The 12,095-nt window shown below is 36.7% G+C and overlaps 1 protein-coding gene across 2 annotated transcripts in view; it reads right to left on the bottom strand.

Annotated features, from left to right (window-relative positions):
• The window catches only part of LOC124797948, a 144,217-nt gene extending 132,499 nt beyond the window's left edge, over positions 1-11,718 (bottom strand). Inside the window, exon 1 of one of the 2 annotated variants that reach the window (XM_047261093.1) lies at positions 11,648-11,718. Coding sequence is in view for 1 of the 2 variants with exons in the window: in XM_047261092.1 (XP_047117048.1) it covers positions 11,484-11,486 (3 nt within the window). In the remaining variant the exon portion in view is untranslated. Of the gene's footprint in view, positions 1-11,483 lie in introns of both variants that reach the window. The other variant, XM_047261092.1, reaches the window with a different exon arrangement.
• Between the last annotated feature and the right edge of the window lie 377 nt (positions 11,719-12,095).

Raw genomic sequence — 12,095 nt, 5'->3', positions numbered from 1 at the left:
TCATCAAACTACTTGTCTCTGAAACACTCTCAAATCTGTGGGAAAATGAAAACACCCTCTTTGAGATTTAATTCACCCAACTGTGGACCTTTTGCCCCCAAGTGCTTGCGTACTTCAGTTTTGTGGATCATTACCTTTCGCAAATTTTTTATGTGTTGTATAAAGATAACTTTAGAACAAAACATCAGTACAAATTACAACCACTACAACCTAGAATACCAAGTGGAATAAGGTACTGAACTCTTGTGGCCTGTAGTCTATACTGAACATTTTTACCATATTGTTTACTTCTTGCCAAATGTAACAATTACACATACATTGGCAGCTGAATTATTTCTATTTTCCTTTATGGACGAAAAATCTAGATACAGTGGAGGTCAATGAGTGAAATGGAAAGAAGACAAGGATTTCTTGACAGATGGGTAAGGTAATATAAGTATTAGCAGAAAATGATATAACAGTCCAAGCAGAATTTGTTATGAATAGAGAGGTAGGGCAGAGAATGAGTAACTGTGAACAATCCAGTAAATGGTTGTTCTCATCACAATTGACAGCAAATCAACACCAGCAACAATAATTCAGGTATACATGCCAACATCACAAGCAAAAGATGAAGAGACAAAGAAAGTATATGAGGATATTGAAAGGGTACTTCCTTACGTAAAGAGAAATCTAACAGTAATTGACAAGAATAATATACAGAAGAATGGAAAAGAAAACAGAGGATCTAAGAAAGGAAAATCGAGGATGGAATAATGACAATCTTATGAAAATGATAAGACTTTACCATATAGTGTAAATGTTGAATTACACACAGGCACAACAAAAAGACTGCTAAACAAATAAGCTTTAGGCCAGAAAGCCTTCTTCTGCATTAGGCAAAACGTGTGTGTGTGTGTGTGTGTGTGTGTGTGTGTGTGTATGCGCGCGCGCGCGTGTGTGTGTGTGTGTGTGTGTGTGTGTGTGTGTGTTTGTTGTCTCGTACTGAAGAAGGCTTTTTGGCATAAAGATTACTTGTTTAGCAGTCTTTTTGTTTGTGCCTGTCTGTGACTCAACATTTCTGAGTAGCAATCTACCCTTTTCTTAATTTTGTCAAAACTGAGCAAATGTTCAATGATGAGTAGTTAGGTTTTTGGAAAATTAAATGCACCAGAGAGGGGGTCTGAGGTTGTGGTTGACAATGGAAGCAAAACTGAATAAAAATCAAGGCATAATCATAGGGTTTGTCGAACTAGAAAAAGCTTTAGATAATTTAAAATAGTACAAGATGTTTGAAATTCTGAGAAAAGCAGAGGGAAGCTGTAGGGAAAGACGGGTAATATACAATGTGCACAAGAAACACGAGAGAATAATAAGATTGGAGGATCAAGAACGAAGTGTTTGGGTTACAAAAGGTGTGTGGCAGGGATGTAGTCTTTTGCCCCTACTGTTAAGTCTATATATCAAAGCAGCAATGACGGAAATTACAGAAAGGTTCAAGAGTGAGATTAAAATTCCAGGTGGAAGCAAACAAGGATAAGATTTGCTGATGATACTGATATCATCAATGAAAGTGAAGAAGAATTACAGGATGTGTTAAATGGAGTGAACAGTCTAATGAGTACAGGATATGGATTGAGAGTAAGTTGAAGAGGGATGAAAGTTATGAGAAGCAGCAGACATGAGAACAACAAGAAATTTAACATCAGAATTGAGGATCACGAAGTATACAAAGTTGTGGAATTCTGCTACCTAGGCAGCAAGATAACCCAAGACATAACGGAGCAAGGAGGAAATAAACAGCAGACCACCACTGGCAAAGAGGGCATTCCTGGCCAAGAGGAGTCTACTAGTTTCAAACAAAGGCCTTATATTTGAGGAAGAAATTTCTAAGAATCTACGTTTGGAGCATAGCATTATACAGTAGTGAAACATGGACTGTAGGAAAACAGAAACAAAAGAAAATCAAAGCATTTGACATTTGGTGCAACAGAAGAATGTTGAAAATTAGGGGACCAATAAGAAAAGAAAGGAGGATGTTCTCTGCAGAAATGTGAGGAAAGGAACACATGGAAAACACTGAGAACAGCTCAAGAAGTGGAAGGCCATCAATTGCTAGAGATTACATTTCTCATGTTATTGCTAATGACATTTTGAGAGAGGATTGTTGAAAAATACGTGAGGTTGCATATCAGGCCAGGCTGTCTGTCACTTCAGTTTACAGAATCATAACTGAAGAACAAAAAGCAGGTTGCAAAAGAATCACAGAAAAATGGCTTCAACATTATCAAGCAGGAGGAGAACAGTTCCTGAAAAAATATTTGGCATACAATGAAACCTGGATACGAGATTTCGAGCCAGAACGGAAGTCTCAGTCATCGCAATGGAAAAGTTCTGACTCTCCTGCACCGATAAAATTCTGCCGCCAACTCAAAGGCGGAACTGATGATGATCTTTGCGTATCACATTAATGGAGTCATAGCTAGAAACAGAGTGCCTCAGGGGAGTCTGTAACTGGCACATACTAGAAGCTGTTTCTACAAAATGTTCTGCAGCCAAAAATTCATCAAAGAAGACCTGACATGCTTGCAGCTGTTGTCCTCATTTTGTACCCAGTGGGAGACAGCATATTGCCCTACCAGTGAGAGAAAACAATCAACAAATATGGATGGGAAATATTTCCCCATTCACTATACAGTCCTAATATGAGCCCATCTGTCTTTTATCTGTTTCCAAAATTGAAGAATAATTCCATGGAAAACATTTTGATACAACTGATGAAGCTTCCAGTGAGGTGACCCAAGTAATTAGACAACTCAATAATGAAAGTACCCTATCCAGAATACAGAAGTTGCCAAAATGTTGGGAAGTGTCATAAGCAAGACTGGAGATTATAGTGAAGGCCTGTAAAGGTATTTCGTGAAATAAATTATTTTATTACTTTCTATCTTACAGTGTACAGAACTTTTGAAATGACCATCATATTATTGTAAGAGAACAGGAAGAAGGTGAAGATGAGATCAGAGATACAATACTGTGAGAAGAATCTCATGAATTACTGAAAGACCTAAATGGAAATGTGGCCCTTGGTGTAGACAAAATTAACTCAGAATTATTGAGATCCTTTGGAGAACCATGACAAAATTATCCCATCTGGTGTGCAAGACAAGAGACAGGCAAAATGCCGTCAGGTTTGTGGAAGCACATAATAATTCCAAGCCAAAAAAAGGTAAGTGCTTACTGGTGTGATTACTACTCACTACTCAAGCATCAGTTTAAGAAGTCATAGTTGCAAAATATTGACTCAAATCATTAAAACAAAATAAAAAAATAAAAACTGGTGGGCAGTGGGGAAGATCATTTTGGGTTTCAGAGAAATGTAGAGCATGTGAGGCAACACTGACCATGTGACTTTTCTTGGTGAATAGATCGAAGAAAGGCAAACCTGCATTTATAATATTTGGTGATTTAGAGAAGGTTTTTGACAGTGTGGACTGCACTACACTTTTTGAAATTTTGAAGGTAGCAGGGAGAAAATACAAGGACCATAATATTACTTACATCTTGTACAGAAACTGCATAGCAGTTACAAGAGTTGAAGGACACAAAAGGGAAGCAGTGGTTGAGAAGGAAATGATACAGGATTGTAGTCTGTCCTTAACATCATTCAACCTGTATATTGAGTAAGCTTTGAAGGAGACCATGGAGAAATTTGGAAAGGGAATTAAAGTTCAGAGAAAACAAATAAAAACTTTGCTGTTTGTCAATGACACTGTAATTCTGTCAGAGATGGCTAAGCACTTGGTAGAGTAGTTGAATGGAATGGATAGTGTCTTGAAAAGAGGTTGTAAGATGAACACCAATAAATTAATACAAAGGCAATAGAATGAAATTGTATTAAAGTCAGGTGATGCAGAGAGAATTAAACTGCGAAATGAGATGCTAAAAGTAGTAGCTGAGTTTTGCTATTTGGGGAACAAAATAACTGATGATGGTCATAGTAGGAAAGATGTAAAATAAAGACTGGCAACAGCAAGAAAAGAATTTCTGAAAAAGAGATATTTGTTAAGATCTAATATAAAGTTAATTGTTAAAAGTATTTTCTGAAGGCAAGGCCCCTGTATCTGGAGTGTAGCCTTGTATGGAAGTGAAATGTGGATTACAGGCAATTCAGACAAAAACAGAATGCAAGCTTTTGAAATGTGGTGCTGCAGCAGAATGCTGAAGATTAGACTGATAAAAAATAAGTTACTGAGTCAAACTGGGGAAAAACAGAATTTATGGGATACAAAAAACGGCAAAATCGAATGGAAGCAAGGATAAGGAGTGAATAACTCCAGGGATTAAAGTATCCTGTGATAGGAAGAGAAAGCTCTACATAATTCAGAGAAGAAGCTGTAGCCAACATTTGAAACTCCACTAGTATTGTTGACTCCTCCACTGTTGTTAAAAAAGCAAACTCATGTACTATACTCAAAAAATAAAACACTCCAAGAATAAGGCAAAAACCATTGCAACATTATTAAACAAGAAACAAACAAAAGTAGTAATGAAACTGAGCCCCAAGAAAATACCTCTGGCAGAAATGGTGACATTCTCAAATCATTGGCTAGTAAATTCAATGATTACTTCCTCATGGCAGTAGCAAACACTGTATGTAGTATTAAACAACCAAATACAGATTTCTTAGATTTACTTATATGCACCACTGACAGATACGCCCGTTAGTTTCAAAAATACAATGCATAAGGAGATTGCAGAATTCATCCTAAAAAGTAATAATTTAGATGGTGTTTCTAACAATATATTACAAGGTCATGCTGACTTGAAAGGACTACCATTAAGTTACCTTTGCTCTCAATCAACGACCCAGGGCTTATTTCCTGACAGACAAATATACTGTAATAATTCCCAACTACAAAACTAGAGATAAGGTCCAATAGAGATAAGGTCCTATATCACCCCTTCCAGTCTTTTCAAAAGTTTTTGAGAAAGTGGCTTATGATCAAATACTGACTCATTTGACTGAGTAGAGCTTGATAATTGACTCTTGGTTTGACTTTTGTAAAGGATTCTCCACATGGACAGCAACATAAGACCTCACAAATGATTTGCCAGCAAAGCTAGATAAGAAAAATTATCCTGCTGGTATATTCACTGATCACAAGATTTGATTGTGTGGATGACAAAATTCTACCTAACAAACTGAAGTCTTGTTTGATTCTCCGTCCGGAACACAGTTTTAATCTGCCACGAAGTTTCATATCAATGCACACTCCATTGCAGAGTGAAAATCTAATTCTGGCCACATTTTTCTTGTGTGACATAATGAAGGCTTTGGACCACAGCAGACAGTGAGCTGCAGTATTTCTGGATTTCAAAGAAGAACATCACTCAGTACCACATCTATGCTTATTGTCAAAAGCACGGATGTGTGGTATATTGGGTGGAATTTGTGACTGGGTTGAAGATTTTTTGATAGTGAGGATGCAGCAAGTTATCTTGGATGGAGTAATCATCAGACGTCAAAGTAACTTCAAGTGTGCCATAGGTTAGTTAATAATTTCGGGTCTAGTGTAGCAGGGGATACAACCCGTCGGCTTTGGACAATGACGTCACAAGTCGCCAGAGAGCAGTTTACCATTTTCGCTTTTACTGTTATGTTTCAGTTTCGTTTTTTTACTGATTGCTTAATAAAGTGGATCTGTTTATTCTATCTCGTGAGATTTTTTTTTTTTTTTTTTTTTTTTTTTTTAAAAAGCCAAAAAGCACTTATCAGCCACTGAAGGGAGCTACAACACTAAGAAGAATCGCTTCTCGATTGGCCACTTGTGACGCCATTGTCCAAAGCCGACGGGTTGTATCCCCTGCTGCACTAGTCCCATAATTTCCATGTTCCATAGATAATTTTGCACAATGAATCATAATGATGTCATTTTACTTTGCTGTCTATCAGACATTTTGTATCACTGGGTAAGTGATCAAAAATCTCTTGACATAGAATTGTGCAACATTTTTGTGCTAAAGACAACCTTAATACAAAGTAATAAATGCTATTTTTCCTTCTGGTATTGTAGTTATGTACATCACTGTGTCTTTCAAATTGCAGTGGAGTATTTACAACAAACGTCATGAGGAAATAAATATATTGTGAAGCACTAGCTGGAATGCCCAACTCCTTAAACAGATTTCTACAAGACACTTATTATTATTACAGTACAATTTTGAGCAATGAAGACTTTCTTCCTTAAAGCTGAGTTATCCCAGGACATTATTCCATATAACATTATTGAATGAAAATGTGCAAAATATTTTAACTTACTGATTTCTCTCTCCCCAATATTTGCAATTATTCTAAGTGCAAATGAGGCTGAATTAAGTTGTTTTAGGAGCTGCAAAATGTGATCTCTTCTAGTTTAAATTCTCATCAATATGGAAACACAAGATTTTTTTATTATTCTCTCACAATGAGTTACACATATATAGGTGTAACACTCTCAGATGTGCAGAAGCAAAGATTTATGTCTTTTTGAAACTGAAGGTGAGGCCATTCGCAAAGAAACAGTCAATGATACTTTTAAGAATATTGTTTACCATCCTTCTGTTTCTGTGTGTATGCTTGGACTGGTTACAATACTTCTGTCATCTGCAAAATGAAATAATTCTGCTCCTTGTATATTAGATGGAAGATCATTTACATATGTAACAAACAATGGTGGGCCTAAGACTGAGCCTTGTATGTATTATAGAATACAGAATTCTAGTATACATCACCTGCTCAAAAATTTTGTAGAATTTTTGTCAGGTTGGTAGTAGGTATTGACATCTCTCTTATCACCTTTCTTACGGAGGGGTTTATCAACTGCATGTTTTAGTCTCTCTGGGAAACTGCCTTGAGTTAGTGATGCAATACATATTTCAGATTAGGCTGGGCTTATTTTATGGGAGCAAATCTTCAGTACTCTATTGGAAACACCATCAAAACCAAATGAGCTTTTATTTTTGAGAGAACTTCCTTAATTTCAGAAAGAGAAGTTGATGATACGTCCATATGCTGAAGTTTTATAAGAGTTACTTTTTCAACACATTGCACAGAATTGTGTTGGGACCATCACTTTTCATATTGTATATTAATGACCTAGAGAACAATATTAAAAATAACCTCACACTTTTTGCAGATGATGCAGTTATCCATAATGAAGTACTATCTGAAAGAAGCTGCATAAATATTCACTCATATCTTGATAAGATTTCAAAGTGGTGCACAAACTGTCAACTTGCATCAAATGTTCAGAAATGTAAAATAATGCACTTCACAAAACGAAAAAACATAGTATCCTATGACTATAATATCAGAGTCACAGCTGGAATTGGCTAACTCATACAAATACCAGGTGTTACATTTCGTATGAACATGAAATGCAAAGATCATCATAGGCTCAGTCGTGGGTAAGGCAGGTCGTAGACTCTGGTTTATTGGTAGAATACTGGTGAAATGCAGTCAGTCTACCTGTGTCCTCAGCTCATACACGAGCAGTCAAGTATTCATTCTTTGCATGCTCCACACGTGAATGGACTGGGAAGAAAACCTTGTAACTGGCACCCTCTGCCATGCCTAATTCTCATTGGTTTGCATTGTGTGGATCTAGAATCTTGTCTCCATAATGGAAATCACAGGGTCTCATTAGCAGACTCTATCTTGGACACGAAAATAACCTTAGAATGGGAGAAGGTAATATGTGGAGAATGACAAAAACTGGTGCTGGTCCCACTCTTGATTCTAACCTACATAAACAAAGCTCAGAACTGTAATCTTTGCTGATGACAACACAAGTGTTCTAGTCAAGGGACAAAACTCAACACTTCTAGGTACAGATGAGAGCTTGAAAATGCCTGCAAATGGTTCACGGCTAACAGTTTAAGCCTTAATCTCACAAACAGTCCAGCTGAATAACAAGTTAAAACAGAGTGAATACTTGGAGAAACTATTCAAAGTGGAAGCTAGTCCCTTAAAAGCATCTCTGAACTGTGTTGACATAGACAACAGTTATGGCTTATTTCACATATTTTCATTCTGCATTGTTTTAAGGAATTATCTTCTGGGTCTGTGCATCTAAAGTAAATAAAGTGTTTGTTCAGTAGAAGTGAGCAGTGTAAGAATGTAGTGTAAATTAAATAACTGTACATCCTGCAGATGCCTTTCTAAGGATCTTGGACTCCTTGAACCCACTTCCCAATACTTTTACTCCTTAATGTTTTTTGTTGCTGATAATAATAAATAAAATCAGTTTCAGATTAACTGTTATAAATACTGTCAAAACACAAGAAACAAAACTAATTTTCATGTAGAGTTTGCCTTCCTGTTCAGGATTCAGAATGGAGTTAATGTACTCTGGTGATGAGGTATTCAACATGCTCCCATCTAACATACAGCTGAAATTAGAAATCCATACCAGTTACCAGTTAATAAGAATATTAAAAACATATCATGTTAGCCACTCTTTCTACATGTTACCTGAATATCTTGATTCAGGTATTAACTGTAAGCAACAATGTAACCAAAAGTGTTTGTAATAATGCTGTATGAAAGTAATAATGTACTATGAAGAGCACTCAGCATTTACAAACATAAAAAAAAATCAAAACAATCTTTGAAAAATACCACTGTAATCAAGAAGGACAATGTTCATTTTATGAAATAACTCATTTTCCGTAAGTTTCATTGGATCGGAAACTCAGTGTACCAGCACATCGAGTAATCTAATGACAGGCACACATTTTCGTACTAGGCTACATTAATTGACAGGACTGGTAGTCAAAGTGTTAACTTCAATTCTGATGTATCATATCACATCTCCAAACTTTATATGTTATGAAATGGCATATAACTCATGAAATGAAAGGTGAGAATAAATGTGGTACGTGCAGGCTGTCAGTATCGTAATCTACAACTTCCCTCTCCCCAGAAGACAGTGGTTTACAGATTGAACAAGTGGGAGATGGCCCCTAACATCCAACAGGAAGCACTTTAATTATGACGACTTCTGTCACTCCCACAGGACAGTCGTCAGAGACTTATCAGTCTGTCAGGGCAGCTAGACATCGGAATGTGGTTTGTATTACCTTCTCTTTACTTGTGAGTGGTATAGGGTAATGGATTGGGTACTGGGATCAGCAAGTTACTTGACAACAGAGACTAAGCAGTTTCAAACACCAATATCTGAATATAATTAACAATAACCTCAGATCAGAAAAAACATTTACCAACTATATCAGAGATTGTAACCTGGATGTAGGCCTATCTGCATTATTTTTCACACCTCCCCAAAAATCAACAAATAAACTACTTTATTTACTTCCAGTTACAACAAGCAGTTATCATCTAATTAAGTGCTCTGGATGCAACTAGACATTAAAATTGGGTGGGAAGGGCTCATGTGATGTACTATCTCTAAAGTTGCTGACACAAAATGCTAGAAATGACAGACTGAATGATATCCCAGAACTGCAAGATAACAAGGAATCAAGTGACCATTACGTGAATGGTTGCATCAGCCGTACACACTGTCTACTATGTGATGCACTGTAGCACAACAATGCCCTGTCATACAGAAAGAAAACGTCATTTTTGTCATATGGGATCTCTACTGCAATAATGTATTAATCAACTCGTGCCAATCAGAGACCAAATGCAAAACATACTGGCAACATTTAATGTGACACACAAAGATGTTTGTGCTCTTCTGCAGGAAAAGTGATTCTCATATGATCCCGGAAAATAAAAAGCTGGGAACCACTTTATATATAGAGTACCCCAGCATAATCTCCTTTCAAACAATGTGAAGTCTGCCATATCAAAACACACATCACTGGTGTCTGCCAAATTTTTAAAGCATTGTCATGCAAGATCATACACAGATCACATAAAAGCACAAAATGATTGGAAATTTAAGCCTATATATTCTCTACATCCTGCATATTTTCTGGATCTATCACAAGATGATAATCAGTAGAAACTTTGATTTGCCCAAGGCTCACTAGCAGACAAGATGTTCTCAATAAATTGTGAAATGTGTGATGTCATTGAATGATAGGTTGTTGGTCAGAAAAAAAGTCGAACTACCTTGTGGGATTTGGTCAGTAATTTCAGTGGCAAGTAATCTCAACAGCCCAAATATTTACTTGAAAAAAGCATGACAAAATACACACTACACAGACAACAGAATATCGGCCTGAACAGTTTTACACAGGACACAGCAATATGATCACAGCAATGTGCATAAATAATTAACTTTATACAAATGAGAACGACACAGGAGTAAAGTAAAAAAAATGTGGTGTTCTGAAAATGCATTTAGCTGATTATGCTGCATTAAATTCTTAGTTAAACCAACAGAAGTATGTCCAAAAGTAACATACAATACAGTCTAGCTCAAAACTTGCAAGAACCAGGGAGATGAAGTTTTAAAACAGAAAACATTTACAATTCAATAAACACCTAGGCCTACTTCTTGTTGTTCCAAATAAGTCAAACAAGAATGGTCATATGCACTCCTCTATGCCAATGAATTGTTTCTGAATTCCTTTAGAAATCTATGGATAATTCAGTCATCTTCTGGGGACTACAAGATGTCTGCAGCATTCAGGACCAGGCATGAGGCATGTCATCAATGATGTTAATGAAATCATTGATAAAATGAATATCTGATAAGTCATTAAGTCATATCAGGTGCCACAAATTTATCTACGTAAGCACAAATCAAATGATGGAGAGACAGGAAAAAATGTGCTCACTGGCTTAACGAACACAGGTCATCTGCTTGTACTGAAGAGCACATACGAGCTTCAATACAGCACTGGGGACAGCTGATAATGACGATGAAAAGGTTTTGTGGGTGTACAACAGTACGGTCTGTAGTGCCCGAGCCCAAAGAACTAATAAGAATCCATGAACACAGTAAACACAGATCTGAACAGAAAGAAACATTTAATTGGTCTGCAAAGGTCAGGAAGTCAGAAGACAATGACATTAGCCTAAATCTTGACAAATATGAAGCCATGAAAAATACAGATCCGTTTTGCGTTCATAAATAATAAATTATCGCAGACACTTATTCACGGAATAATCAGACTGAGCTTGCAATCGAAGCAAATACATAAGTTGCACCGACCTAACGCCAGTCTGGGAAGGGAAGCCTGGAGGAGCAACAAGTCACCAGCAGATGTCAAGACACTGTCAGAGAAAATAAGGGCAGTTACTATATTTTCAATCATTTTTCAGTACACAGTGGATTCAAGACTTACAATAATATTCAACCCCCGGCGATTTCGAATTAATTTTAAATGCACTTTATTAGGTAACACGCTTACGTAAAATGAACTCTGATTCTTTGTTATTTACAAAGGATTTTGCTGTTTACCATGAACTGTTTACAATAATGTGGTGAGTTATGACAACATCCATGTAAACATTTCTTGAAAAGTGTTTGTTTACTTTAACTCACCATCTGCTAAGACACTAACTACCGCAACAGGACCAACTCTATTTGGCTTAGCTGACATTGAGGCATTATAACCTACGCAAGGCACACGCAAGTAAATTATTTTCAAAACGTTCTACGTTTATTCTATCGTACAAGCTACAAATTAAAATCTTCATCAACTTCACCTATGGTTTGTAAATCAACGATGTACATTTTAAAGTTTCAATTTTCAAACTTTGGTGGAGATCGATTGACTAATCTCGGACGCTAATCGGAGTGAAACATCGATAGATTGCAAGTTTGCAAGTAACGTGGTGAAATTAAATAGCTGTTACCAAAATACTTGTGCTTTCCGGGGGTTGTTGTTTCCTACGAGCTGTAAATTTGCTTTTCAGTTAACTACCGACAAAGGCTGCTTGCATCGAACGGGACAGATGATCTGGTATTCTAATGCGACACATTCTGTGCGGATAAAGTTACTCACATCTATCGTGTTATGGCGAATATTAGAGATCCACTGCATGAATTCTACGCATTCGGTGTGGAAGAAAGCATAGGTCACACTTGTCTACAAGAAAAGTGAGAGTAGTAATCCATAGAGGTACGTCCAATATTACTTGACATCTATTTGTT

Source organism: Schistocerca piceifrons, chromosome 5 (assembly GCF_021461385.2).
Source record: "Schistocerca piceifrons isolate TAMUIC-IGC-003096 chromosome 5, iqSchPice1.1, whole genome shotgun sequence".
Lineage (NCBI taxonomy): Eukaryota > Metazoa > Arthropoda > Insecta > Orthoptera > Acrididae > Schistocerca > Schistocerca piceifrons.
Note: the sequence above shows the minus strand (reverse complement) of the source record. Positions and strands in the feature narration are given on the sequence as shown.